General features: G+C 36.7%; 2 protein-coding genes across 15 annotated transcripts in view; one reads left to right on the forward strand and one right to left on the reverse strand.

Annotated features, from left to right (window-relative positions):
* Nucleotides 1-4122: 4122 nt before the first annotated feature.
* On the reverse strand, nt 4123-22794 carry DRAM2 (DNA damage regulated autophagy modulator 2). Of its 11 annotated transcripts, none has more exons than XM_045546773.1 (11): nt 22673-22794; nt 22152-22189; nt 21449-21578; nt 20351-20414; nt 16633-16777; nt 12824-12891; nt 11338-11477; nt 6681-6858; nt 6071-6153; nt 4994-5086; nt 4123-4482 (listed from the first exon to the last, which is right to left on the reverse strand). In XM_045546773.1, exons 5-11 carry the CDS (start codon nt 16761-16763, stop codon nt 4375-4377), a joined length of 801 nt encoding a protein of 266 aa, XP_045402729.1. In that variant the 5' UTR covers nt 16764-16777; nt 20351-20414; nt 21449-21578; nt 22152-22189; nt 22673-22794; the 3' UTR covers nt 4123-4374. The 11 variants fall into 11 exon arrangements, with proteins under 11 accessions (XP_045402729.1, XP_045402725.1, XP_045402733.1 ...); XM_045546769.1 differs by having other exon boundaries at nt 21449-21581; XM_045546777.1 differs by having other exon boundaries at nt 21449-21581; nt 22147-22189.
* A 37-nt stretch (nt 22795-22831) lies between these two features.
* The window catches only part of CEPT1 (choline/ethanolamine phosphotransferase 1), a 48755-nt gene continuing 44309 nt past the window's right edge, over nt 22832-27277 (forward strand). The window contains exon 1 of one of the 4 annotated variants that reach the window (XM_045546785.1): nt 22832-22893. Coding sequence is in view for 2 of the 4 variants with exons in the window: in XM_045546784.1 (XP_045402740.1) it covers nt 24584-24620 (37 nt within the window). In the remaining 2 variants the exon portion in view is untranslated. Of the gene's footprint in view, nt 22894-23359; nt 23389-24468; nt 24621-27277 lie in introns of those variants that run through there. The other 3 variants (XM_045546786.1, XM_045546784.1, XM_045546783.1) reach the window with 3 other exon arrangements.

The following is a 27277-nucleotide window of genomic DNA, read 5'->3' on the forward strand; positions in this document are numbered from 1 at the left end:
TATAACAAATTAGTATAAACTGGGTGGCTTGAAACAATAGGACCGTATTGTCTCACAGTTGTGCAGGCTACAAGTCTGAGATCAAGGCTTCCTCTGAAGGCTCTGCAGGAGGATTCTTCTTCACCTCTCCCTTACTTCTGGTTGCAGCCTCTTTGACATTGCTTGGGTTGCAATTGCATCATTCCACACTCTGCCTCCCCCATGGCCTTCTCTCTATGCAACGCCTTCTTATAACAACAGTCATTGGATTTAAGGCCCACCCTAATCTATTAACAGTATTATCTTATCATAACTATTTACATCTGCAGAGACCCTATTTCCAATAAAGTCACATTTTGAAGTTCCAGGTGGACGTGAATTTTGGGGGGGATACTATTCAACTCAGTGTATCAGTCTTGCTAGGTGTTTCTCAATTTTAATTACTTCAAGAAAAACTCTTGACTTTGTTGATTTTCTAATTTCCATCAACTTTGAAAAGGTTCTTAGTTAATATCTCTTCAAACATTTCGTCTATAGCATTCTCTCAATCTTCTCTGAGACTTAATTGTAAAGATGCTAAGCTATTTCATTTTGCCTTCAAAGTCTCAGACACTCTATTACTTTTACTCCTTCTCTTTGATTTTCAGTTTGTATTCTTTCGGTTCCCTGTCTTAAAATTTATTGATCCTTTCCTCCATGTACAGTCTTAGATCATATTCATTTCGAGATTTGTGTTTTTTTACGTTTCCATGCCGTCACTGAAATTCTCTCTCTATATATACGTTTTCCACTTTGTTTTAGTACATCTTTAGGCATTTTTATCACATTATCCACCCCTGATAACTCAAACATCTGAGAAATCTTCAAGTTTCCTTCCATTGACTGTTTCCTCTCTGGATCAAATTTTTCTGCTCCTTTGCATGTCTTACAATTTTTTACTGTGTGCTGGATATTTTATATAAAAGGGTAGCAGGTATTTAAGAAATAAGTTACCTCCAGAAAACAGCATGGCTCTTCTTTTGCCAGGCTCACACAGTATGAGGCTGAATTAATCTGATCTACAGCTGAGCTATAATTTGGTTTACTTTATCACTCCTTTCAAATATTTTGAGTGGATGGACAGGATTTCCTTTCAGCAGGAATTGAGACTTGAGCATCAGTGAGATTCTAGTGCTTTTTCAGCTGACCTGTTAGTTTCCTAAACAATAGGACATTTTTCTCCGCACTAATCACAATTCCATACTTTAGAATTTCTGGGGCATTCTCTTTGTAATCTACTCATGTACATGGCTTTCTGTGCTTTGGGTGAACTCTTGGTCACATTATCAAATCCCTTGGAGGATAAAGTTGTTACACTGTTAAACAACCCATAATGCCTCAGAAAAACTTTTCCTTTGTTTTAGGTCTGTTTTATCTTCTTAATTTCCTAAAAATGAGTACATCTTTTCTAAAACCAGCATTCTTGTTATTTGAAAACAGGAAAGACGTACATAATGAGACTTAGAAGGGTACTAATAAGCCAGTATTTACTGAGCTTTTATTTTGCAGTGAGTCTCTTCAATAAATTCTTTGAGCACTTAGAATATATAACACCTTTTAAGAAATATACAATGTAATCTTAGTAGCTTGAATGAATAAAAACTAAGTTCCTAAATTACATTAGATCTCAGTTTTGATTTTCTAAAATCTGATTAAAGGTGGACTAGTTCAGGTTCCCTCTACCTTGTGATAATGCCATCTCCTACAATCTTGTCATCAATATCCAATTGGTACAAACAGAAAAAATAGGAGTATTCCTATTAATATGAAAATAGCAAACACATCCACTCTAATTTCTAAAATTCAGTCTTATGCCTGTATCTACTTACAAGAGAAGCTAAAAACTGTAGTCTTGTTGTATACCCAGGGCAGAAAAGATACAGATTTTCACTGTCACTTCACAGCATCTGTCAATTCTGTGAGTCTAAGTCCCCTTACTCTGAAAGCTAAACGTTCAACACAAAAATGTTGACTGAATTAAAGAGAAAAATGCCTTGTCCATTCATCTAAGTTACTGTATCTGACAGTACAGACAAGGCATGTTTTGAAGGAGAGCATGGTTGCCACCTTCTGCTATTTCAGCTGCAAGGTTAGGAATGAACTTACATTCTAAATTTCTCTTTACTTATAATTCCATCTTATATCGACAGTAGCCGCCACCCCCCACCATCTATGGGGATATGTTCCAAGACCCCCAGTAGACATCTAAAACCACAGATAGTACCAAACCCTATACATGCTGTTTTTTCCTATACATACAAATATACCTATGATAGTTTAATTCCTAAATTAGGCACAGGGAAAGATTGATATCAATAACTAATAATAAAATAGAACAATTATAATAATAATATGCCAGGATCGCTACCCTTGTGCTTTTGGGCATTATTAAGTAAAATAAGAGTTACTTGAATACAAGTTCTGCAATACCTCACCAGTTGATCTGATAACTGAGATGGCTACTAAGTAACTATCAGTCAGGTGGCATATACAGCATGGATATACTAGACAAGGGATGATTCATATCCCAGGTGGGAGGGCATGATCTTTCATCATGCTACTGAGAATAGCATGCAATTTAAAATATACGAATTATTTATTTATGGAATTTTATATTTAATATTTTCATATCACAGCTGAGTATAAATAACTGAAACTGTAGAAAGCAAAACTGTGGAAAAGGGAAGAATACTGTATTAATCTATTTAGCCTCTGCTGTTTCCAAGGATAAGAGTTATACTTTGATGAACTTTGATTCTATCAATCTCTTTTTCACTATACTTCATAACTTAAATCATAGTTTCTTTGATAAAACAATCAGGACTGGATGATATTTCCTGGGTGTGCTTACACCAGGATTTTCAAAGACATAATACTTTTATGATTTGCATCGAAATTTCTTCTAGTCAATCAATGTTTATTAAATGTCTTCCATGTTCACTGTCGCTTGATACAGGCGTAGTATTTCATTCCATTCTCTGTCTTATGAGTCCAGAAGTCTTCAGAAATATTATTTACTGATTCCTATATCTAGCAACTGATTTATAACTGAGGTCTCCACCATATAAGTATTTTCCCTTAAATTGCTCCTTCTTACATTTTAAAATTTTTTCCACCACATTTTCTTCTGGCCATGGAACTATCTCTTCTAAAAAGATAAATCTTGTTAATCTTATTCAAATATTCTTTTGCAAACCAGTTTTCCACTGAGCACTTTCTAAATGAGCATTTTCTTCTTTTTAATTTCATCAGAGATCTGTAAACCATTCTTTATTTGCACAGATACAGATCCAAGGAGAAACTACTCAAACACTTGCATGGCCAGAAAAAGAGACAATTATTTGGTAGATGCACATATTACAATTATTTTATGTATAGTTTTTATAGGATTGCTGATTTTGTTCTTTAGAATTTGTGCCTTACAAAGATTACAGCCCATTAAAAAGGCGCAATACTTACCTGTTCAAGGACTACTTTTATAAGTAATTATACTTTGCCATAAATGAAAATCTAACAAGCTCTTGACTGCAGTTGACTTTTGTTTGATATTAATCATATCTGCTGTTATTAACAAACTTCTCAGCCTTATGTATTAATACTAACCCTTGTTTTATATAAAACATAACTGGTGTAAATTTACCTACAGGAACCGCTCTTGTTCCTTGGTGATTAAAATCTCGTAACAGAGACTGAGCTTCATGAAAGTAGTGCAAGCATGTGTGATAGACCAGATAGCATAGTACCTGGCGTGGTAGCCAGAAGAAAAATCAATACCCACACAATCTCTTCAGCAGAGCTTAAGCCATGAAAGAGCTCACATGAATTCAGGTTTGCTTTCCTTTATAGGTAGATTCCAAAACCAAAAAATTTTAAAGTCTATAAGAAATGTATTAATATGGTAAAATTCCTACTTCAAAACCTAATTCCAAAGGATTTAATGACCAATACTGATTATTTGGAGTTGTGGAAAATGTCTCCCATAAAACTGCTCCCAAAAAAACATGCTTTATGATGACTTACAAAATGTGAAAGGCTGGGTTGTGCAGACTGCTTGGTGTACTTAAAAGCTGTTTCTCTTAAATAAAGTATAAAAAAACTACAATGTTATAGTCCTTTGGTTTTATTTTCTGGGATAAAAAAGTATAGGCATAAATGTTTTTAAAGTCATCTTGATGATATCCTTTAAAACAACTCATCAAATGGCTTAGTTCATGTTTCCTGATTATCAGTATTCACCAATGTCACTGTCAGCCTTGATTAACCGGTTGAAAATTTCAGAGCAGAATAAGCAACTTTTGTGAACCTTTCCCCAATCCCTGAGAATCATAATCGTTATAGAAATATTTTATCCTTTCATCAAAAATCTCTGGAAAGTAGTCGTGTTCGTTCATTATTAATAGGGCAAGGAGCAGTGTCATAGAGGGTTAATCCATGTAAATTGGCTTCCACCCGTAAAGAAATTTTCTGGAACAGAAAAGAAAATTATATATAGAAGTTTTCTTCTTCAAGAGAGATCACCTCTTCAACATGTTCTGTAACCTATATTTTGTGATTAGGAATGTAAATCAATTCTAATGGGTAGTAAGAGTGAGATAGCTGTTGTACTGCCAAAGGGATCACCTTTATTACCAATTAATTCAGGAAAATCAAGCTTCTCTATTTAGAAAGTTCCTTTTCTTTGGTTTCTACTAAGAATCAGTAAAACTACATGTTAAGAATGGCCTATCCAAATGTACACAGACTTGATGAAAATTCTATGAAAGAATTTCTTGAAATTGGTTTTACAACCCCATTTCCAAGGCTGGATCTTACTAGCAAAATAGTACTTCTCCAAACACAAAAACAATTTACCTGAAAAGTTACCTGTTTATTATGTCTAATTATTAAGCACTTAATTTTCGAAAAGGTTGGAGACTTGCCTATGGAAAGTTCTCTTATTCCATAACTGCATAAATCTAATACTGAGTTTTCTTACCTGAAAATCACGAATGTAAGTCAGGAAAAAACCAAAGAAGGAAAATGACATAGACCATTCTGCTGCAGTGGTGATCATGTGAATCACATAACCCTTGAATGATGGGGGTAAAAAGAATAGTTTTGTGAAATTTCATTCAAATGATCTATACTACTTCTCAAATTAAAAAAAAAAACATAATTCTTATAAACCAATCTGCCTTCTGAAAATCAACACTTGATTTGTTGAACATATCTGGAGAATTAAAGAGCAGACATTAGGAAGTCCTCATAAATGATATTACCTATCTTTGTTCTACCTAGAGCAAATAAAATTTCCACTTAAATAAGACAGAACAAGTGTTTCTAGTCCATAATCAAGAAGTTATGACTGTCTTTCCCAATACCATAAGATTCATAAAATGCCACTAAGAAAAGATTAATAATGCTTAGGATAAACTTAGTAAGTGCTATTTTTAGAGTATTAAATAATATATGGGCTATAATTAGGAGAATTTAGTAAATTATTTCATTTATTCATTTTCACATGTCCTATTCAGGGCTAATTCTCAAAAAATAACTTAAATTGAAATGCCACTGAGTGGTTTGTGAAAACAGATGAACTCATTTTATTATCTGTTAATATTTAATACATGTCCTTCCTCTTATTCTCAGGATCAAAGATGCTATCTCCATGCAAATATCCACCATATGGAAACCCAAATGCAGAGTCCATAATATATTTTCAGATAAAAGTAGGAGAATACATCTTTTCAATTCAGAAATCAAGTATTCTAAAAACAAAAGCTCTCAGTTAGGTACATTGTATACTATATCCACATTTAGGAGAGTCAATTTCTGAGAAAACCCTTTTGCCATCACAATTCTCTTCATGTCTTGAAAATATCCACAGATCACAAGTGACAGGAGAATATGGATGGCTCTACATAAATTCTACCATATCTAGAAAATAATCCTGATATGTAACTGATTATACTACTAATATAGTTTGTAAGTGCTAAAATGAAAAATACATCAAAATCAATGAAAATAGCCATCCTTAATATAAAACTAAGTTTTATAGACTCTAAATTCTTACTTTGTCCTCAGGGTTCCAATGGAGTTTCAGTACTAAATCAGTCCCAAAATTGCCACTGTACAAAATTGATGAGCAAGTCAGCACTATAAAAAATAAGTCAAGGAAGAATCTCAGAGAAGATCTGTAAGTTTAAATTAGATTCCAAACAAAAATCACTTTAATGGCCCCAAAGGATTACTCGTACATTTATTGCCAAGGTCCAAACCCATTTTCTTGAAGACTTAATGTTATATAGCAATAGTACTATAAAAATAAAACTGTGCCCAGAAGACCTCTACAAAATGGGTCTCATAGTCAATCCCCTTCTTTGCTCAGAAAATTAGCAGTTCAATCATAAACTTCTGCTACATAATTGTTCTTAAGGAGGGGATTCACTCTTCTACTTCTTTGAAGTGAGAATGATCAGGCCTTAAACATTATCTGCTCCTGGCTCAATTACTGAGGTCCTATGTACAATCTGAATTTCATGTTTCAAATCCTTTAATGTAGGGTTATGAACCTAAGAATCTCTCCTACAAATAAAACTGCATAAAACACGTCAGTAGTGTTCACTTAAATTCTGTTATTCAATTCCTTCCCAAGCACAGCCACATTTTACAGTGAAGGATACTGCTAAATGCACTTACTCCACACCAAATAACGAACAGTAGTCTGATCCAGAAGACTTGTTTGCCATGAATTTTGGGCTGCATTTGGTAGGAAAGGATGGTCTGAACAAACATATATAATGAGCCCATACCAAAAGTGAGCACAGCTCCACTTACATGTGCAACAAAAAGTGTTGTTTTCTAAGAGGCAGAAGAAGAAATAAGTCAATAAAAGAAACTCAGAACACATTGGCAATATAATATCTAGAAGCACAAACCAGAGATTTCAGTAGGACATTCACTGAGAAGAGAAGCTCTGTAGATTCTACAAATTACTTTCTGAAGTAATTTTCTCTCACACTACTCAGCATAAACCTGAGGATTATAGTAATACCAAACTGTTTCATATGCCACCATTGAAAATATGACAGTAATTATTCATTTATTCTTTTACTCATTTAATAATATGTTTATTGGGTGCCTATTAGGTGCCAGGCACTGTTCTAAGTCTTCAGATACATTATAGTGAATAAAACAGACAAAAATCCAGCCCTCATAGAATTTAGTGAAGGTACACAAACAATAAATAATAAACTTTAGAAATAAGGAAATTTCACAGGATGTTAGATGGTGATAAGGGTTATAGAAAAAGTGTAGTGGCAAGGTAAAGAAGATTAGGATGGCCTGGAATACTGGGAATAGGGAGTTTCAATTTAAATCCAATCTAAATTTAAATACAATTAATAAAAATAGCTAGAAGAGAATAATTTGAATATCTCTAGCATAAAGAAAAGACAAATATTTAAGGTGATAGATATCCCATGACATTGATTTGATCTTTACGAATTACCCCCAAAATATGTGCATCTATTATGTATCAAAAGATAAAATTTTTAAAAAAAAAGTAAAAATATATCCCTTAACAAAACAAAGACAAACAAGAGAAATTACATAGGTTATGGGTGGTCAGAAGCAAATCTTTGATATAGAATTTACATATTACATATTGATTGATCTGTAATCTTTACTTTAAAGCAGTAAGTGAAACTTAGGAACTAATCTGCTTACTTATGTCTCCTTGAGGATAAATTTTCTAGGAAGGGAGAATGCCACGTCACAACACAGGCATAAATTACAGACTTATGCTGCCACAAACCAAGGAACACAAAGGATTACTGGCAACTGCCAGAAGCTAGAAACAGATTCTTCGTCTGAGTCCCCAAGAGAGAACCAACCCTACCAACACTGTGATTTCAGACTTCTGGCCTCCTGAACTTTTGGAGAACAAATTTCTGCTGTGTTAAGCTACCCAGTCTGTGGTATTTTGTCATAGCATCCCTAGGAAACCAATACAGATTTCTGGTTACAAATCCCTTTCAAGTCTCCTTAAGGATAAATTTTCTAGGGAGGAAAAAATTCCACTAAGTGGACACTGAGGACATTCACCATGTATTTGTTTTGTTGAACACTATATACACACTTGTTTTTAAAGAAATTCTATTTATATTTTTTAAGTTAGATTTTTCAAATACCACATTAAAATGATTAGTAGGCATTTCTTTAAATGCAAAGACAGAATTTTTTCCAATCCTGCTTAGTCCCTTTAACCTCTCTAAGTTCCTAAATAATTAACAAGAGCATGTTTGTGCTAAGTACTATGCTAGGTGCCAGAGATACATTGGTGAACAAAACTATGGTGGTTATAATTAGTGGAGAAATACATCAACTAAAAAAAAATCAAAATATAAATTTAAACAACCCTGGATATAAAATTAGATTGTAATAAGAGCTATGAAGAATCAGTTTTTGGAGGCTTGGAGAACACAAAAAAGAAAACAAAATATATTGCAGCAAGAGCTGACAGAAAAGACTTCCCTGAGGAAGTATGCTCTGTGCTGAGATCTTAAAGATGCCTAAGTTTATACAGGCTTGGGGGTCAGGGCATACCAAACAGAGGAAATAGAATATAAAAAGGACTTAAATAAGCCTCTTATTTCGGGAACAAAAAAACGTCAGTGCTATATACAATGAAGACATTAAGAAGGCAAATGATGCAGAATGAGACTAGAGAGGTAGATATGAGCCCAATCATATAAGATCTTTGAGTTGATTAGGTAGTTTAGCAGTTTATCAAATTACTTTTTTCCTCTCTGGATTATATCTCCTTTCATGCAATTTTGGAACCTGTTGAACTTTAGACAAGGGTACAGGGAAACAAAAAGTGAGATGTATACATTTCCAAAAGACCACTTTGGCTCCAGTCTGAAGAAATGCTTAAAGGATTGTAAGAGTGAATGCGGAGGAAACACTGAGGAGGCTATGGCAGCAGATTAGATGAGAAATAATGAAATCTGTATCAGTAGAGAAAACAAGAGTAGGCAGGGAAGTAAATACGGAAAAGAAGAGAAGTAGATGCATTCAAGAGAGATTCAAGAGGCAAAACCAGTAAGTTCCTATTCCATTCAAAACACAGTGCTAACCTCTCTTCCAAGCCAAGATCTGTAATGGCAAACCATTTATAATCTCTTTTGTGTACAATTTTTCTTGTATAAATCAACTGGAGTTTGCCTCTGTAAAAGAAAAGAGGGAAGAGGAGGAGCTGGCAATGCACTCACCACTTTAAATAAGTAGTGAAAGTTTACATTAGAAAGGAAGAAGAGTCATAAAGGTCTGCTTATAAACAGGGCCCAGCGATGAAGCCATCACTGAAAGATGAAGAGGACATCCAAAGTTGCACGAAGAAATGTAGTCAAGAGAGAAAAAGTAATTTCATTCAAAATTACAAGGCCAAAGGGACTCCTGCGGTAAAGATAAATTAGAATGAAAGCTGAAAACAATACAACAAAGAAAGTACATAAGCTGTCTTAAGTGAATGAGATAAGGTGGAAAGGGCAGTTTGTGTGGGTGCTATGAGGAGCTGCTATTGGAATTTACTGGGTTGTGCAAACAAATGTTTGAGATTCATCTTTACCATATGGGTGATGATACTGTTAAATTGATCATGAGAAAACTGGAGCAAAGAATCACTATCCATAAACTGAAAATTCCCCAAAACATTTTTAACACTGAGCTACAGAAACTTATTAGGAAAGGCAGGATCCTATTTGTGGCATCGACAGCCAGCTAGCTGTCCACCAAAATTTTTGTTTTCCTTCCATAGTACAGAGTTGCTCCTGGGAACTAATGCCCAGCAAAACTACATTTTTTTCCAGGGCTCCAGCCTGCCTGCACTCTCCCTCCACCCACCGCCATGCCCCTGCATCTAGCAAATGAATGTCAGTGCAATGATGTGAGTCACTGTGGGTTGACAAAAATTCTCTCCTTGACCAACTCTACTCAGGTTCACTGAACTCTTTTCCCCACTAGGGCATGATTTCTGGGTTTCTGTGTTGGTCTCTGCAGTGTTCAATTTTAGCAAGAATCCTATTAAGTCAGTTTAGCCAAAATTTCTGTCCTCGATATCTCATCACCTTCAGTATCTGGGTTCCTCAACTTCCACCATCCCCTAGGTGATGTCTTATCATCCTGGCCTCCCTTCTAGCAAGAATCCTGTTAGGTCAGTGCTATAATTTGGATGTTTGCCCCCTTCAAATATCATGTTGAAATCTGACCCCCAATTTTGGAGGAAGGGGCCTAATGAGAGGTGTTTGGGTCACAGAGGTGGCTCTCTCATGATTAGATTAATGATTAGATTAGATGAAGGGGTGGAGGGGTATGAATTCTTGCTCTATTAGTTCTTATGAGAGCTGGTTGTTCAAAAGAGCCTGGCACTTTCCTGCTTGCTCTCTTGCTTCCTCACTCGCCATGTGATCTCTGTACACACAGGCTCCCCTTCACCTCCTGCCATGAGTGCACGCAGTCTGAAGCCCTCACCAGAAAAAGATGCTGCTGCCATGCTTCTTGTATAGCCTGCAGAACCATGAGCCAAATAAAACTCTTTTCTTTATAAATTACCCAGCCCCAAGTATACTCCTTTATGGCAACACAAATGAACTAAGACAGTCAGTCACTTTAGCCAGAGTCCCTCATAACCATTACCCCTCATGTTTTCAGACTAGTAATTTACCATACACCAACCTCTGCCCTGCTCCTTAGCTATAAATTCCCATTTAGCCCAATCTATCTTCCCTACTGCTCTCTGTGCAGAGTTTACAAATATTTGGGGAAGGCTGACTGCTACTTTTAAGTATTTAACATTATTTCTCCTTGAGAAAAAGCTAAAAGAGCTACAGATCTTCCCTTTATCTCCTCATATACAAGGATAGGCATCTAGGAATGCAGGCAATCAATCAAACATCTAAACAAGTACATAAAATAGGTAAATAACTGTACCTTGTAAGTCATATTAAAAACAAAGCAATTGTTTAAATCTGTAATTGTGTCACTTATAATTTATACCAATTCTGTTTGGTCTTGAAGTAATCTCCAACTAAGTAATAATATAAGTCTAATAATTGTCTTATGGATCTTAAAAAAAGATTGTTTAAATTATTAAATATGAATTTTTCTAATTGTGAATGTAGCTATTTCTAAAATGGTCAAATAATTTAAAGGCCATGAACTCTATTTTGTTAAGGTAAAGAAACAATACCAGCATATAACTCAATGTTTCAGGTTTCTTTTTTAATAAGTATATTTATGTACTTCAGGAAAATACCTATGCTGGGCTAAAACACAAACCTGGAAGTTTGCCACAATAGAAAGTCCTAAACAACTCAGTATTCCAAGTACAAGGCCAGCCTTGTTTAATTTGATGATATGGTTCTCTTCAGGATTCAGAGCATGAACTTGCTTATAACGAACATAAATGGTAGCAATGCCTGGGAAGAGATAATCCGAAAAACAACAAAGTAATAAATAACCAAGAAATAAAGATGACGACGAAGAGTTCACAAAAGTCACTGCTGGGATTTTCAAAATTAATCTTACAGAAGAAAAAACAGCTGTAGGTTTTCTTGGTTTTGTTTTTTTACAGAGACGGGGGTCTTGCTATGTTGCCCAGGCTAGATTCAGACTCCTGGGCTCAACCGATCTTCCTGTTTCAGACTCTTGAGTAGGTGGGACTTACTGTAGATTTTTTTAAAAAATCTTAAGATTGCATATGGCACTGCTAATCTCTCCATGTGACTGTGCAAATCATTTGCTTTCCATGGGTCTCATATTTACAAATATTTAGGATAAAACTTAGATCTTAAGTTTAATGTCTTCTGAAAATTTCTAATGACAAGAGTTACACAAAACACAAAGCATTTTTATGATAAACACCAAATCAAAAGTAAGTAGTTCTAGAATATGGATGGGCATGCGAAAAACAACAAACCAAAAGTTTATTTGCCTCACTTTCATATCATTTTATTTCAAATTACAACTTAATCAGATATAGTAGCCAAGTATAAAGGAAAAAAAAGCCTACTTTGCCATATCTGTTAGTCAAGAATAGGCCAAATTGAATTTTCTATTGCAGAAATATTGCCAAAGAACTCAGCAGTGTAGAAAACATAATGGAGATATGCTTTTATAGACATGTTTCTGAAGAGTTTAGTCGCAAAGATGAATTCCTGTAAATTGAATCATCTTCCTTTCTATTTTTGACCCAAGCAAATATCACATGGAAGAATGCAAATATTTAAAACAATCACACTTGATAGGAAAAATATTATTTTAGTAAACCATTAATAAAAATTTGGTTCAAAATAAACAAACAGGAATGTAAAATACCAGAGTAGCAACTTTATCCATTGGCATTACCATATCACTCAAATATCAAAACATGGTTCCATCTCTATTCTGCAACATCTAAACTGTTTATTCCAAAGGAATTTAGGTGGGATTAGTTGTGGTCAATTGTGTCTACAGCCCTTTGTTCCCTACTGGTTGCTTAAGAAGTCCACTTAAGGCCTCAAGAAATATTTGGTTATACTTAACTTCCATTTGAATCAGTAGTCAAACAGCTCTCTCTCTCTATTTTTTTAAAGATTTCCATAATTTAGGATTTCTAGAAAAGTGTTTTTCTTTTAAAACGAACATAATGCTGATCAATAATTTACTGACATTTCCTCAAGTATAACTAGAAAGTAAAACAAGTAAAACAATAGTGTTTAAAGAAGAAAATACGGTAGCAATTTAGCTATTAATTTTCATTGTTAAAACCACTCTCATTACTTACCTAAAACTGCAGCAATATTTAGCATTACACCAAACAAGCATTTTTCTGGAGCTACGGTACCAGTGTCACTGAAAGAAAAACAGGAGGTATACAGATTTCTCACATTAGATATACACATGTATTTTTTCTCAGGGATAAAGAGTAACAGGAGTTACTTGAAACCCTTTATCTTTTGTAAGTCTATGAGCTCAACTCTTATATCACTTTATAAGGAGAACATGACAATCTGAGCTCACAAATATTTGCCTACTTCACTTTCTACTTATTTCAGATTATTTCTTTTCCACACAATAGAAATCAATATACATTAATTTTAAAAAAGCTATCCTTGGTATGTTAAGACTGTGTTATTTACTTACCATCAATCAGGCAGACGAGTTTATCCATCCCACCAGAATATCCCCTAAACACCAAAGGCACTTTCATAACTCTGTCTTTCTGTACCTGTTGTTGACTCTGACTATAATTCAATTAATACCTTTTCATCTATTAATCAATTTAAAAAGTATTTACCAAGCACTTACCATGTGTCAGACATGATTTCAGGGATAGGAATATAGCAGTACATAAAACAGACAAAGCCCCTGACCTCAGGTAGCTTCCATTCAAGATCAGTTTTGAGCCCTCTCCTCTCTACAGCCTTGGACAACTCCTCTAGTAGATAGTGACTCACATAGCACACTGTCCAGACTTTTATTAAAATCATTTACTTACACTGCATTGCAATGTATCTGTTTATACTTCTTTCTTCCATGGTAATATGGAATACAAAGACCCAGATTAAAAAATAACCATTTTTTTGCAAGACCTTAGGTATAGTCTTTTATCTCCCTAAGACTGTTCCTTCATCTGTAAAATGGGGCTATTCATTCCCTCCCAGCTTCATCAGATCAATACAAGGATGAAATAAAAAGTGGTAATGCATGTTAAGTATTTAGCATAGTAGCATAGCAGGCTCATGGGAGACAGCCATTAAATATGAGTTATTTTCTCTTCCCTCAAACTACTATAAAGATTAAAAGGACAAAGTCTTTGGCCTTGAATTGAAGCCCTGTAGGAAAGAGAGAATCAGGATCTCAAAAATGCCAATGCAATGGGAATAAAAAAGAAATAGAAAGTCATGTCTGAAAAGGAATCAATAAGATTTGGTGACCATTTGGATTTGGGGAGTTAGGAAAAGGAAAGTATCAAACACGAATTGTAAGGATTGGTCCTTCTAACTTTACAATTCCATGAGTTTTTCTCTTAAAAAATAAAAATCTGCAATGAAAATGGAGAAACAAAAAATAATGTACTTGTAAAGAAACAATTATAAAATAATAAAATGTAGTTTTACATACAAAAGATTTTGTTACTTTTGATCATCTTCAGGAATTGGGGAATAGAGAGGTTTTTTTTGTTAATTCTACCTTTCAAATTTTCTACAATGTATAAGATATGTATTGTTCTTAGAAAACAAAATATAACTATAAATAGTTATATTCCAAATGATGCTCCTGTTTTGGACTACCCCATAAGTAAACAAATGCATGCATTTCCAAGAAGGTTGGCTAAGGGTGTTCCTTGTTTTGGCAGAGGAACAGAATGACATTAAGTAACCTAAAATGAAAACAGCTATGCCATCACCTCATTAGCATAGTACGACACCCCAGTGGTCACCAAACCATTTTGATCCCACGCCATCACAAAAACAGTCTGACCATGTAACTTCAAAATACTTATATTATTGTTCCACATTAAACTCCAGTAAAGTTTAAATATTTTTAGATTAAAAAATACACTGCTGTTATAACATTTTCTTCCCATATCCCAGTGGGTGGCACCCCACTTGGGTATCCACTACTTGAACCAACTAAGAGAACACATGAAGCTCACTTGCAGTGAAATTTCTTTTGAAATGGAATTTACATTTGGTTACATCCTTTGGGGCTATAATAACTAAACCTTTTGGATTGCATCTATGTATCAAAACAAAATTTGCAGAGTATCTAGTTTAACTTAATCATTCTGTGGATGAAGGAAATGAGCCTAAGAGAAATAAAAATAAGTACTAGAGTTTAACATATATTAGAATGTTGGAGAAAGACCCCAGGGTAATACTAAGTTCATCAGCAGAAAAATAGAAAAGCAGAAGGAAAGGACAGAAAAGGAAGTGACTAGGGTTCTATTAAGAAAATCACATGCAGTACCATCAGAGAACTGAAACTCCGAAAAAGAACTCAGTGGCCTCTTAAATTATAGTTGTCCCTTGGTATGGGTGGGGGACTGGCTCTAGGATCCCCCTTAGATACCAAAATCCAGGGATGCTCAAGTTCCATACATAAAATAGCACAGTATTTGCACATAACCCATGAACATCCTGTCATATACTTCAAATCATCTCTGGAATACCTAATACAATACCTACACATCACTTCATTCGTGTGGCTTCAATGCAGTACTTGGCAAATGGCAAATTCAAGTTTTGCATTTTGGAACTTTATGGAATTTTCTTTTCCAGGATATTTTCAATCTGTGATCACTTGAATGTATGACTGTGGAACCTATGGAGGGCTGACTGTGGTAAAAGTTCTTTAAAAGGAAAGTAGACAAGTTCTAAGAAGAAAAAAAAAATATTATGAAGGGCCCTCATCAATTTTAAATATGTATTTTCTCTTGGAGTTACTAAAAAATGGTCAGGCTCCTTAAGCCACATGTTCCTTTAGCAGAATGTAAAGTTATAATGTTATGAGATCTTCATTAAAGCATTATTTGTAACAGCCAAAGAAGGTGGGGGGGAGAAGAAATAAGCAATTTATATATCAACATGCTATCAATTTTTATAAATGAAACAAAATGAAAAACCCAAAAAATGTTAAAAGTACGAAAGGAAAGAGGAAAGAAGGAGAGAGAAAGAGTTTTATATAAACATAGATAAGACAAAACAAACCAAACTCTGGAAGGAAAACTACCAAACCATGAGTCACCCCCACTGGTGGGGGTCAGGAAGAGACTTTCACTTTTTATTTTTATAATCATTCTGATATTCTTCAAAATTTTGCTGTAATAATTACTTATTGCTTTTGCAATTGACAAAAAGGGTTATAGACATAGCATATGCAATTGAGTATCCCTCATTACATCATTATTAGTTGTGAGATTTCAAAAATATTGATAAATTTTCATAGTTCATGTGTCAAATATCTAGGCAGCATGTCATAAAGAGTAAGAGCATAGCCCCTAGTGTCAAATTGCCCAGGTTTAAATCTTAGTTCCAACACTTCCCGAGTTATGTGCCCTTGAGCAAATAACTTAATCTCCCCAGACCTCATTTCTTCCTCTCTCTAATGAGGATAACAGTTCCTACCTCCTATAGTTGCTGTAAGGATTCAATTAAGACATAGAGAATGCTTAGAACATTACCTTGTACATTATAAGTAGATCAATAAATGTTTGTCATTACTACTATCTTTTCACATTACTGTTGTTGTTTCTAGTGTGTTTGAATTTTAAGGGGAGAATAATTCCAATTCCATCTTCTGAGATAACTTCAAGTCCTTATTTGGAACACAAGATACTAAGGAATCACAATTCACTAACCAATTCACTAACTGAATCTTACCCTGCTCTCTCTACATTAGTCTGTCACATAGAAAAAGCCAAATTCAAGTTTCTTTTTATGTTCCCTTTATTGTTGTAATGCCAATGTAAAACCTGATTTCTAAAAGGTTGACATTAAATGTTGATTTCACATAAAAAGGTTAACATTAAATGTTAAAATAAGAATGAGACATAAAGATTCTTCTATACAAAGAATATATTCCACTGACCTGATGTAAGGCAAAGCAGGGTCTACGTGGTGGAGTGTTACTGCAGTAATGTATGAAAATATGAAAGCAGCAGATGTCCAAATTACAAGAGCTGAAGGAAGGAAACTGAGGCCTTGCTGAAACCACCACATTTCCAACAGGTCTTCTGAAGTAAAAAAAATATATATATTAGAGAAGTTAATTCACAGGTTTTCCTCCATCCTACTTTAGCTATTCACGCCCACGACCTTGTACTTACCACGCTGAGCTGTTCCACTTTTCAAATCAGCCCCCACAACATCCCTCAACACCTGCTCTTCTTCCCTTTCTCAGTGAATGGAACCAAGATTCATCCGCTTGACGTAGCCAGAAACTTTCTTTCTGTCCCATATTCCCACACATAATCAAGTATCAAGTACTGTTTATTCTACCTCCTAAATTTCTATCAAATCTACCCCTACTCTCCATCTTTATTGCCACTACTCTACCTAAACCACCATCACCTCTTGGCTAGATTATTATAATAACTTCCTAAGGGGTCCTTGTGATATTGTGAAATATATATTTATTTGTTCTTTCTTCATCCCACTTCCAGGCAAAAAGTTCTCAAAACCCTTGGAATTTGCAGAGTGATAACAGTGTCTTTTATATGCTAATGAGATGACTGGGGGCTTGTAGCCCCTAGGTAGCTTCAGGATGGGAGCTGGTTACAGGAAAGATCAAGGCATGATTAGAGGGTTGGGACTTTCAGCCCCACCCCAACCCCCCGAACTCTGGGTAGAGGCGAGGGGATGAAGGTTAAGTTGATCACCAACAGCCAGTGATTTAATCAACCATGGCTACCTAATAAGGCTTTCGTAAAAACCCAAAAGGACTGGGATTAGAGAGCTTCCAGATAGATAGCTAAACATATGGAGGTTCCTGAGGGTGGCACACCTGGAGAGGGTGTAGAAGCTCTGTACTCCTTCCCACATGCCTTGCCCTATGCATCTCTTTGTCTGTATTCTTTGCAATAAACTGGTAAATGTGTTTCCCTGTGTTCTGTGAGCCAGTCTAGCAAATTAATTGAACCCAAGGAGGGGATGACGAGAACCCTATTTTATAGCCGGTCAGCACAGGTAAAACCACCTGGGGTGCACGATTGGCATCTGAGGTGAGGGGCAGTCTTGTGGGACTGAGCCCTCAATCGGTGAGATCTGACACTATCTCCAAATGGATTTTGCCACAATTGAATTGAATTAAGGACCATCCATCTGCTGTCTGTTGCAGAACTCATTTGATTGCTTGCTGGTGGTGTCAACAGAAAAGAAGCCAAACTCTATAAAATAATTTAAATAAGTTTATTCTGAACCAAATTTGAGGACCATGCCTGGAGCCATGCCCAAGAAGCCTTGAGGAAGTAGACTCACTGTAACTGGGTTATAGTTTGGTTTTATACATTTCAGGGACACAGGAATTACAGGAAAAGTCATAACTCAACACGTGGAAGGCATATATTGGTTTGGCCCAAAAAGGTGGGACATCTCAAAGCGGGGCCTCACAAATTATAGGTGGGTTTAGGGATTCTTTAGTTGACAATTGGCTGAAAGTGTTAGGTTTCAAAAAGACCAGGAATCAGCGGAAAGGAGTTAATAAGATAAAGGTCTTCTATCTTTCACGTGATGCTATACTGCAATCAGGTTGGGAATAAACCACATTATAATGGGTTAACAAGACCTGTTTTGTGAGATTTTATCATTTGTAGGCATGACTCTCCAAGACCCCTTAGAAGGGAATTCAGTCCTCGGTAGGAAGAAATCCCCACACACTTCTTGGTGACTAGAGAAGTATTCTGCATTGATTATTGAGTGAGAGAATAGGAAAAACACTTTTGTTTTTCCTATATTACCCATTCCTCCTCCAGGCTTGACCACAACCAATCTATTATAAATTCCACTCTAAAGCCAAAGTGATCCTTCTAATTTTAAAATACCCAATCTGAAAAAAAAATACCCAATCTGACTACCTAATGCTCCTATAAAGAATCCTTCAATGGTTTCTCCGGTGCCCTTACAAACTGTCTTTCCTCCTTAACATAAGGTCTTTGCCTCATATCTCTACTTAACTTTCTACATTCACTCCTGGCCACTCTTTGCTGCCAATTCCTTACTCCAGCTACCATCAATGCAAAAGCAAACAGGGTTTACTACGCCTTAGTAACATTTACTAAACACCTTAAATACATGATCTCATTTACTCTCAACAGAATTGGAAATTAAGAGAATTGCCCAGGGTCACAGACCTGGACCCTGGTAGCGAAGATTCACATTAAACCAATTTCATTCTAACACCAAATCGTGTTTGAAGGAGAATCTTAAAACAGTGTGATAACCTAAAAAAAATTTAGTATTTCCCATGAAATTTGTAAATACTTACCGCTTCCTCATCTCAGACTGAACTTCCAAAGAATGAAATCTCAGCCACTTTTGACTTGTATTTGTCATTTACTCTGGTCATCTGACTTATTGCTAAATATGTATATTTACATATTGCTACATAGGTTTTTATTTTATCCCTAAAGTCACCATTATAAGGTTGATTTAATTTCCTGCCTGAATTACCATGATCTCCTCTTTTCTGTTCTTTTTTCCTTATCAGTCCTTAACATTCCACCCACATTTTTTTTCCTCCCTTTATTTAGTTAATTATGACAATTCCTTGCCAAAATCCTATAGGTGCTTTCCCCAGCACAGGCTTCTGGGACAATAATTTGCAATTTGTATACATTTTGAATCACTTCTAAAATGTTTAATTTTTCATCTTTCATCTCTTTAAATGTTATTTTGTTCCTGATAAATCCTATCTAAAGTTCTTAGGAGTCTCTGCTGTTCAGCTGACTCTTGCACATATGCTTTATGGTTTTTGACTGTGAGCTTGTATTTGGATGATCTTAAAATCTGGGAGTATTCTAAAAGGCTTAAATTAAGGGTGAATCATTAGGAAAGGGTATTTGTTTTTGCCAGGTACTCTGTCACATTACCAACCTGCGCCAGCTTTCTGTTATTTTCTTGGCTTCCAGTTTTTTAGACCACGAAGACACATAAATTTGAACCTTGTATCTGAGTGATGGTAGACTCCATAGTTTTTAAGTTTTCAGGTGGTATCTTTATTCCCCCACCTGAAGCTGTGGTACAAATGAACAAATTTCTTTGTGCTCTCCCTTTGCTAGGGGGTAGATATTTTTCTGGCCCACTTTCCACTGAGTGTGTGGACTTTTGTATGTTCTAGCTGAATCTACGGGGAATGGTTCTTCAAAGCTACAAGTTATACACTTTCAAGTGGAAATATTTAAATTATATTTTATGAATATGTCACCCCCTGAAACATAGGCACCAATTACACCAACTACTATGGAACAGTGCCTGTTTAAGTTGTGTACCTAGGAAGTCACAGGGGTATGAATTCAATCCTTCTACCTTGGGTAGGAAGCAGGGGAAGTCTATCAGCAGTCCCTAGTTGTGCTTTATTTCCACTATTAGCCAAATGCCCTGAAAGGAGGCACTGCTACTTTACTATTATGGTTTCAGCTCTCTTGACTTTTTAGCATAATAAATGGTAGCTTTTAGTATTGTGTGTTAAATGGTCTAAAATTATACCTGCTTCATAGAGGTTTATTCAAGTACTAAGTAAGATACATAATGCACTATCACAGACACTCAATAAATATTTGTTTTTCTTTTAGAATGTGCAAGAAAATTACCTGTTTTACAAATTCACAAACTGTCAGTCTTCAGATCTGCCCAAATCTGCACCTTCTGTAAATCCTAAGAGCAACATACAGAGAAAATAAGAGGTTGCTCTTTCAATCCACATGATTTTAAACGTGCAATTTCAAGTCAACACATTGAGATTGTTCATGGGCAGAACACTAGGCTACATAGCATTATTAATAGGTTATTTTTCTTTAAAAAATTGATACTTGGGCACTACAAGGATTTGGTGAACCATTCACAGCTCTTAAGAAAGAGAAAATAAATTTAAAAAAATGAAAAAAATAACAAGTTGACACTTGACTTTTTATAATGATGTCCCATCTGGAATTAAATAATGTTTTAATTCTAGGATATCCATTTTCTTATCCTTTCTCACATCATACATCTTTTACTGGCCTCAGAAAAGGATAAAATAAAAGGGAAAACACTGGGTTTCCTCCTATAAAAAGAGAGACAAAATAAGGAAAGAATGATAGCTTACTATCAAGCAAAATAAAGCACTTACTAGTCCATGTGATACAATGTAAAGACAGCTGTGGGATCAGATTGAAGTAAGTGCAAATACTACCTTTACCACTTCCCAGCTACATGATTTCAAGCAAGTACTTAGCTTCTGAGTTACAGTATTCTAATTTGTAAAACAGCCAAACTCTCAAAGGGAATCACTGGAATGGAACAGAGTAAGCATACAATAATGATAGCTGATTTATTAATTCTGTACAATTATAACTAGCCACAGGTATGGGGAGCAACTGCTATGTATGGTATGAATTCTTTCTATTTCCTTAGGCTCTGAGAGTTCTAGTTGTTTAAAATGACAATTTAGAGGACAAGTAGGACTTGAAATGGTTTACTAGGTTGCTAGTAACAACTGAGAAATTTAAGCACATGCACTAGATGAGGAACATTACTAATTGCCCACGTATTTTCAGCTTGGACCTGAAAGCATCTGGGTAATTGCCAACTGAGTAAAACTAGAATTTTAATAGTTACTAATTCAAGAAACCTTTTGTAATTGAAAATATACAGGGATAAACTTCACAAAGCAGTGAAAGTGTTTAACGAAATGTTCTTGCATCTCTTACCTATCTTCTCTGCTTTCTTTGAGGTTCCATGAATCAAAACTGCAGGTTTTGTTTTTTTGTTTTTTCCCACAAATATTTAACTGCCACTGGTAACGAGATGAATTTCTTGTGCTGTCTCCTCTAGTGGTAACTGCTAAAAAATAATAAGAAAGTCAATTCTGGATGTTCCAAGTGAATAGACAGAAAGTCCTAAGCTGCTTTTAGGGTTACACAGAACCATCAAGACCAAGGCAAAGTATAATTAAAAAAAATTATTTCTCTACACTTTAACCCGGCCTCCTGACAAATGTAATATTCTAACAGTTATATCCTAAAAAGTCTAGAAGATTAAGGAATGTTTTTATAAGTTGGATCAACTATTACATGGAGAGAAATGAGAATCTGATGATGTAACACAAAATACAAAGTTGCATTTGGGTACTGATTCATAAATTAAAATTTGGGAAAGCTGTAAAGATTATTTCTATGGTGTATTTCCAGTGGTTTTCAAATGTATCCTACTGTAAAGCATGGTTGTGGGGATACCCAGGACTGGCAATTTTCTTTCTGTATGGGGCCCACTCTTGCGATAGAGTTTTGAGTAGCTGACTGAGCTCCACGTACGAACGAGGTCACCACGGATCTCAATTTCAAACATAGCCCCGACCGGTCCAACCACCAAGGTATCTGAGCCCAGAAGTGACAATAGGAACGCGTACTCAACTGTAGTTTTTGTGGGACTGGGGCGAAGGTTCTCGGTAACTGCTTAAACAAAACCAGAAGAATTAATTAGTCATCTGCTTTTATCCAGAGGCGCGAAACACTAAGGCCTTTAAAGATCTCGACTCCGTTTTCCCCGGGGCCAGGGAAAAATGCAAGACAGAGCTTGGCACTAGGCACCGCTTGGGGCATGCAGGGAGGTGGGACAGCGGCGGGAGACAACAAGGAAGGGGACACAAAGGTGGAGCCCGGAGCCTGCACTTACCCCCGACACACCCTACTCCCCGGGTCCCAGGAAGCCCGCCCGCGGCTCCCGCCCCCAGCTGCTTTCCCCAGCGCCTCGCACAGCGTAGCCCCTGGAAGCAGGGGGAGCCGCCTCTAGTCTCGCGCGCCCGACACGCGGGTTGGGGGCTACAGGCTGCGCCCACTTCCCCGACCCGCCAGCTGCCATGCTCTGACGCACCCTTCTAGCGCGGGTGGGCTCCCGGCGCCAGTCCTTCTCCCCCTGCTTTCTGCTTCCCTTACCAGGCCGACCCTGCCAGTGCGGGCCGCTACGTCGGAAGGGCACCCGGCGGATGGAGGCAGGGTGGGGCCCGGCGCGCGCTCCCGAGCAGCCAGGCCCGCCCGGGGCTGTGAGCGCGCCCGCGCCGCCGCCCGTTCCGATCCTGTCTCCCTTTACGGCACTCGCGGAAGTGTCGCGAAGGTGCTGCTGCCGATCAGAGTCACCCAGTCGGCCGGAGCCGGAGGTGTTATTACTAGGGGTGTGCTGGTAGGGGTCGGGGTAAGGCTGCGGGGCTCGGTTACAGGGGGTGAAGGATGTTGGGGGGTGCGCTTCTGGACGCCCTGGGACGGGGCACTAGGCCATAGCTGTGATGGACGCGCGCGAGGCGATCGCCGTCCTTCTTCCCGGCGCAGGGTGGCCTCGCGCGCGGAGTTGTGGGGACGGCGAGGGGCGACTGCGCCTCTGACCCGGTGTGGGGACGCGGGGTGACGGAGCGCCGGCGCGGGGGACGGGGACTGTTGTGCGGGAGCCGAGGATAGGGATGGGGAGCATCGCTGCGACTGACGCCGAGCGGGCCGCGGGCGGGGGGCGCTGCCAGCTCGGAGCCGACCTTGCCTGTCAGGTCCACGCCCTCCGGCCCGGATGCTGCCGAGTGCGCAAACCGTGCGGCATCCTGGGCCGGGTTCGCCTTCCCTAGGGAACGCAGTGCTGGGGTTCCGTGGCTGGGCCTTGATTCGTGGTCAGCAACTTTTCTAGAAATTTCAGCCTATCTCGACAAGCTCTGAGATTGCCAGCTAGAGTTTTTTTTTTTTTTTTTTTTTTTTTAGCAGTATTCTTGGAAGGAGAAGGGACAGTTGTGTTGCTAGTGTTTGCCGGTATTCCTAGGAGCACTGGATGAATGGGATCTTTACATTTAGCCGTGTTTAACTTGTTTTCTCCAATTCAGTGCTTGGCATTTTTTGTGTCGTTTTGCCATTTTGCGTCATTGGTATTGAATATATAATTTCGTTTGAAATCTTTTAGTTCATCAGCGAGTCCATGTTACAATAGTGAGCAAATTCTTAGTTGTCTTTTAACAAATATTAGTGTCTTATCTTGTATGTGGACAAAGAATAAAGATTGAGCTCCTACTCTAGAACTAAGGAATGTGTTCAAATCGTGTATATTGTACTGACTGACTTGCAACACAAGTTAGACTGTGATAAGGGCATTTAAAGCATTACTAATTTAAAACGATTGGCGTTCACATAAGATATGAGATTGATGTGTTCTAAGAGCATTTTGCTGTGTATGCTGTGCTGAGAAAAACTAGTTAAAGCCTCTTGTACAACTTGTCTTTACAATCCTTCTATTTAAGAAATAAGTAAATCTGCCTCTCTTATTAAAGCCAATTACACTTTATTGCACAATTTCTTTGTATTTTAGGCTGCAGATTTGTTCTTTAAGCTGACTAAGGGTGCTGGTGATGTTTTTTCTGAGGATCATGCTGTGCTATTTTTTTTAAGGGACTGGGAAAATCTATAAAATGCCAAACTTTTGCTGTTTTTTAGGGGGCAGAAAGTTATTTCCTTCTTTAAGGAATGCAAGATTTCACTTCAGCAAAACACTATGTCTAAGTTGTATTACGCAGTACTGTTTTTGCTTCCAAGTCTAGTGAAAAGGCTTTTGTTTTTGTAAACTTGCTGTATGTATCACTTGTTAAATAGTGCCGGACTTGATCCTGTGAGCCTATTAATTTTCTTTTTCTCTTTTTTTCCCTTTTTTCTTTTTTTCCTTATTCTTTATAATTTGCCCTGCCTCCCTAATAGTGTCAGTCATGACTATTTTTCTTTAGTAGTGCCATAAAGGTGGGAAAGAGAATTCCCTGTGAAAGGACCATAAATGTACTGCTGGATCAGTGCAGATCAAAACTTGGCACCCTTAGACATGGGGGGATGGAAATTCTGGAATTTCACACAAGTTGGATATTGTGTAAGCTTACCTTATGCTCTGCTCAGCAGTTGGAGATTTTTTTTTTTAATATGATACTTGTCAGATGTTCCCCATGCTGAAGTTCTTACAGTAATAAAGTAGGCAATATGCCATTATCCTCAGCTGCTATAAGTGCAAGTGTTTTACATGATAGACTTTTTAAGGCCCACAAATTGTGTATAATTTTAGTACAAGTATTAAATATCCCTAATTATATTTTTGTGCCTTTATTGGGCTTTTCACATAAATATCCATGCCTGCACAGAGAAAATTCTTTGTCAGACCATATGTGTTCTCATCCTTTGACTTACAAAACACTTTGTTGACAGCATATATAACTTGCATATAACTTAGCTATTTGCAAGACTCTCCCATTATTGAGCTTCTCTGGGTATGGAATGGTATATTTCAATCCTTCTGTTTCCTCAGTGTCTAGAACAAACTAAATGTTTGTTAAATACTAGATGAGTTATTTGTTCATTGTTCGGTAAGTACTGATTACCTACTTAGTATGATATGAGATTGTGAGAAAAGAACATTAACAGGACTGGCATGGCCCCTACACTCATGGAGCATACAGAGCAGTGTGGGGAAAAGACAAAAAAAAAAAAAAAAGTCAAACAAAAAAGTTAAAAAATGTGATAAATGATATGAAGGGAGCAGAGAACCAGAGCCAGGCTATAACAGAGAGGGGAATTTACTAATTACAAGTGGAAAGGTTACAATAGCTATAGGACTGTGGTCAGTATTATCATAAACTGAATTACAGGTGTTGAGAGTTTTATATAGTTCAAAATATTCACTTTTACTGCTATGACTTATGAAAACATCTTCAGTTAACATAATTTTGGCTGTGCTCCAAAATTATAGGTTTCTTAAAAGCTCATTGGTTGCTTTTCATGACATCAGAATAAAATCTCAGCTCTTGCCATGGTCTATAAACCTTTGCATTATCTGACTCTTCAAACTTGCTTGTATTATGCTTTCCATCTGGTTTACTCCTGTGCATCCACAGTGATCTCTCAGGTACCTGAACAAAGTAAGTGAACTCTTTTCTGCCTCAGGGCCTGTTCCACTTTTTCTGGACTATTCTTCCCACTGCTGTTAAAATGTCTGGCTCCTCCTTTTCCTCTAAGTTTGGTGTAAAAACTACTTCAGAGACTTCAACCACCCTATTTAAAATGCATACCCCAAATATTTCTGGCTCAGAACTTATTTTTCTTCATAATACTTATCACAATATGTAGTGCTATTTGCTTATTTATAAGTTTTTAGTTATTCTCCCACTGTACAGGAGAGCAGGGACCTTTTCTGTCTTGTTCATTCAGATATTGGAACTTGTAGTCTATTTTCTCATAAAAACTGTTATGACTGGTGTCTAGGTTTCTAGGCTAGCTAGCAATAATTTAATATATTTATTTATTTTACTTTTTTTCTCTTTTTGTTCCTTGTACTGTGGTAAGAAAAGGACATTTTCTGCTCACTCTTTTGAGCATAGACCTGACTCCATATAAAAATCTCAAATGGCTAAAATAACTTTTGTAATATTTGTACCTCCTTTACTTATTTCCATCCTACATCTTTTTTTTTCTTTCTCTCCACTAACCTTATCCTACTCCCTTGAGATATGCTTGCTTTTCATTTGTTAAAATTCAGACACTCCTGTTTTTTCTGAAATGGTTTTAATGGCACTAGCCCCAATCTCAGATATGATGGGTTAAAGGAAGAATGGAACCAGACCTGTGGCAGTGACATCAACCTCTGTGGCCGTTTGTGTGTGTTGAAAATAAAGTAGCCATCTGTATGTCAGGGGCTACATGTATCTGAATTTATATTGGCAATATTGTTGCTAATAGCTTTATAGAGACAGTGTTGCCAAACTGAAATGTTGGCAGTGTTGGCAAAGAAAACTCACTGCCTCTTTTCATGTATGAATTATACAATGGCTACATTTTGTCAAAATGTAGATTTTTCTAAAAGAGAAATAGAAGGTTTAAAATAAATGTAGGTCACAGGGGAAAAACACTCAGAAGGAAAGTATCAGTTTATCAACTAGTCCTGCCAAATGCTCAAACTTAAAACCATTAGGATCAGTTGCTTATAACTGTTTAGTGCCAAAAGCAGGCTAGCATCCTCAATATATTTTTGGGTTTTTTTTCTTACACTGGGAAGTGGAACATTGCAATAATAAAATACAAATGGAATTGACTAAACTTTTAGTTCTTATTTCAAGTAAAATTCCATAAGAGTTGATTATAGCTTACCAAATATAAAAATGCATCATTCAGTTTGATTATAGAAAATTTGGCTGCTATAAAGCTAAGTATTTTGGTGATTATCAGTCTGTCATTTGATCTCAGGTGATCTTGTCACCAGTTACTTAACATTATATAACCATTGCTTAAAAACAGTTTTAATAAATAGCTGTGTGATACAGTAGTGTGGAAAAATTCTTAGAAATAGGAAAAAAATAGCTTTGATTTGCCTTCTTGGTTTGAAATACTAAATATTTTCATTTCAGGGTACCTCAGTTAAATTGTGACACTGATGATTCTTTGAGATTTTTGAAAATTTATTTAAGGACATTAACTTGATTATAATGACTATTTTCTGAACCAAATATTGAGATACATGATTGACAGAGGCTTTGCGTGCCA

Source organism: Lemur catta, chromosome 3 (genome assembly GCF_020740605.2).
Source record: "Lemur catta isolate mLemCat1 chromosome 3, mLemCat1.pri, whole genome shotgun sequence".
NCBI lineage: Eukaryota > Metazoa > Chordata > Mammalia > Primates > Lemuridae > Lemur > Lemur catta.

Excerpts from the sequence above, each read along its gene's own strand:
- DRAM2 (XM_045546776.1), bottom strand. The coding sequence starts at position 16,763 with ATGTGGTGGTTTCAGCAAGGCCTCAGTTTCCTTCCTTCAGCTCTTGTA. Across the intron at positions 11,478-12,823 it reads AAATATTGCTGCAGTTTTAG|GCATTGCTACCATTTATGTT; the intron begins GTAAGTAATGAG and ends ATCTCTTCCCAG. Across the intron at positions 6,859-11,337 it reads CTATTGTGGCAAACTTCCAG|AAAACAACACTTTTTGTTGC; the intron begins GTTTGTGTTTTA and ends TCTGCCTCTTAG.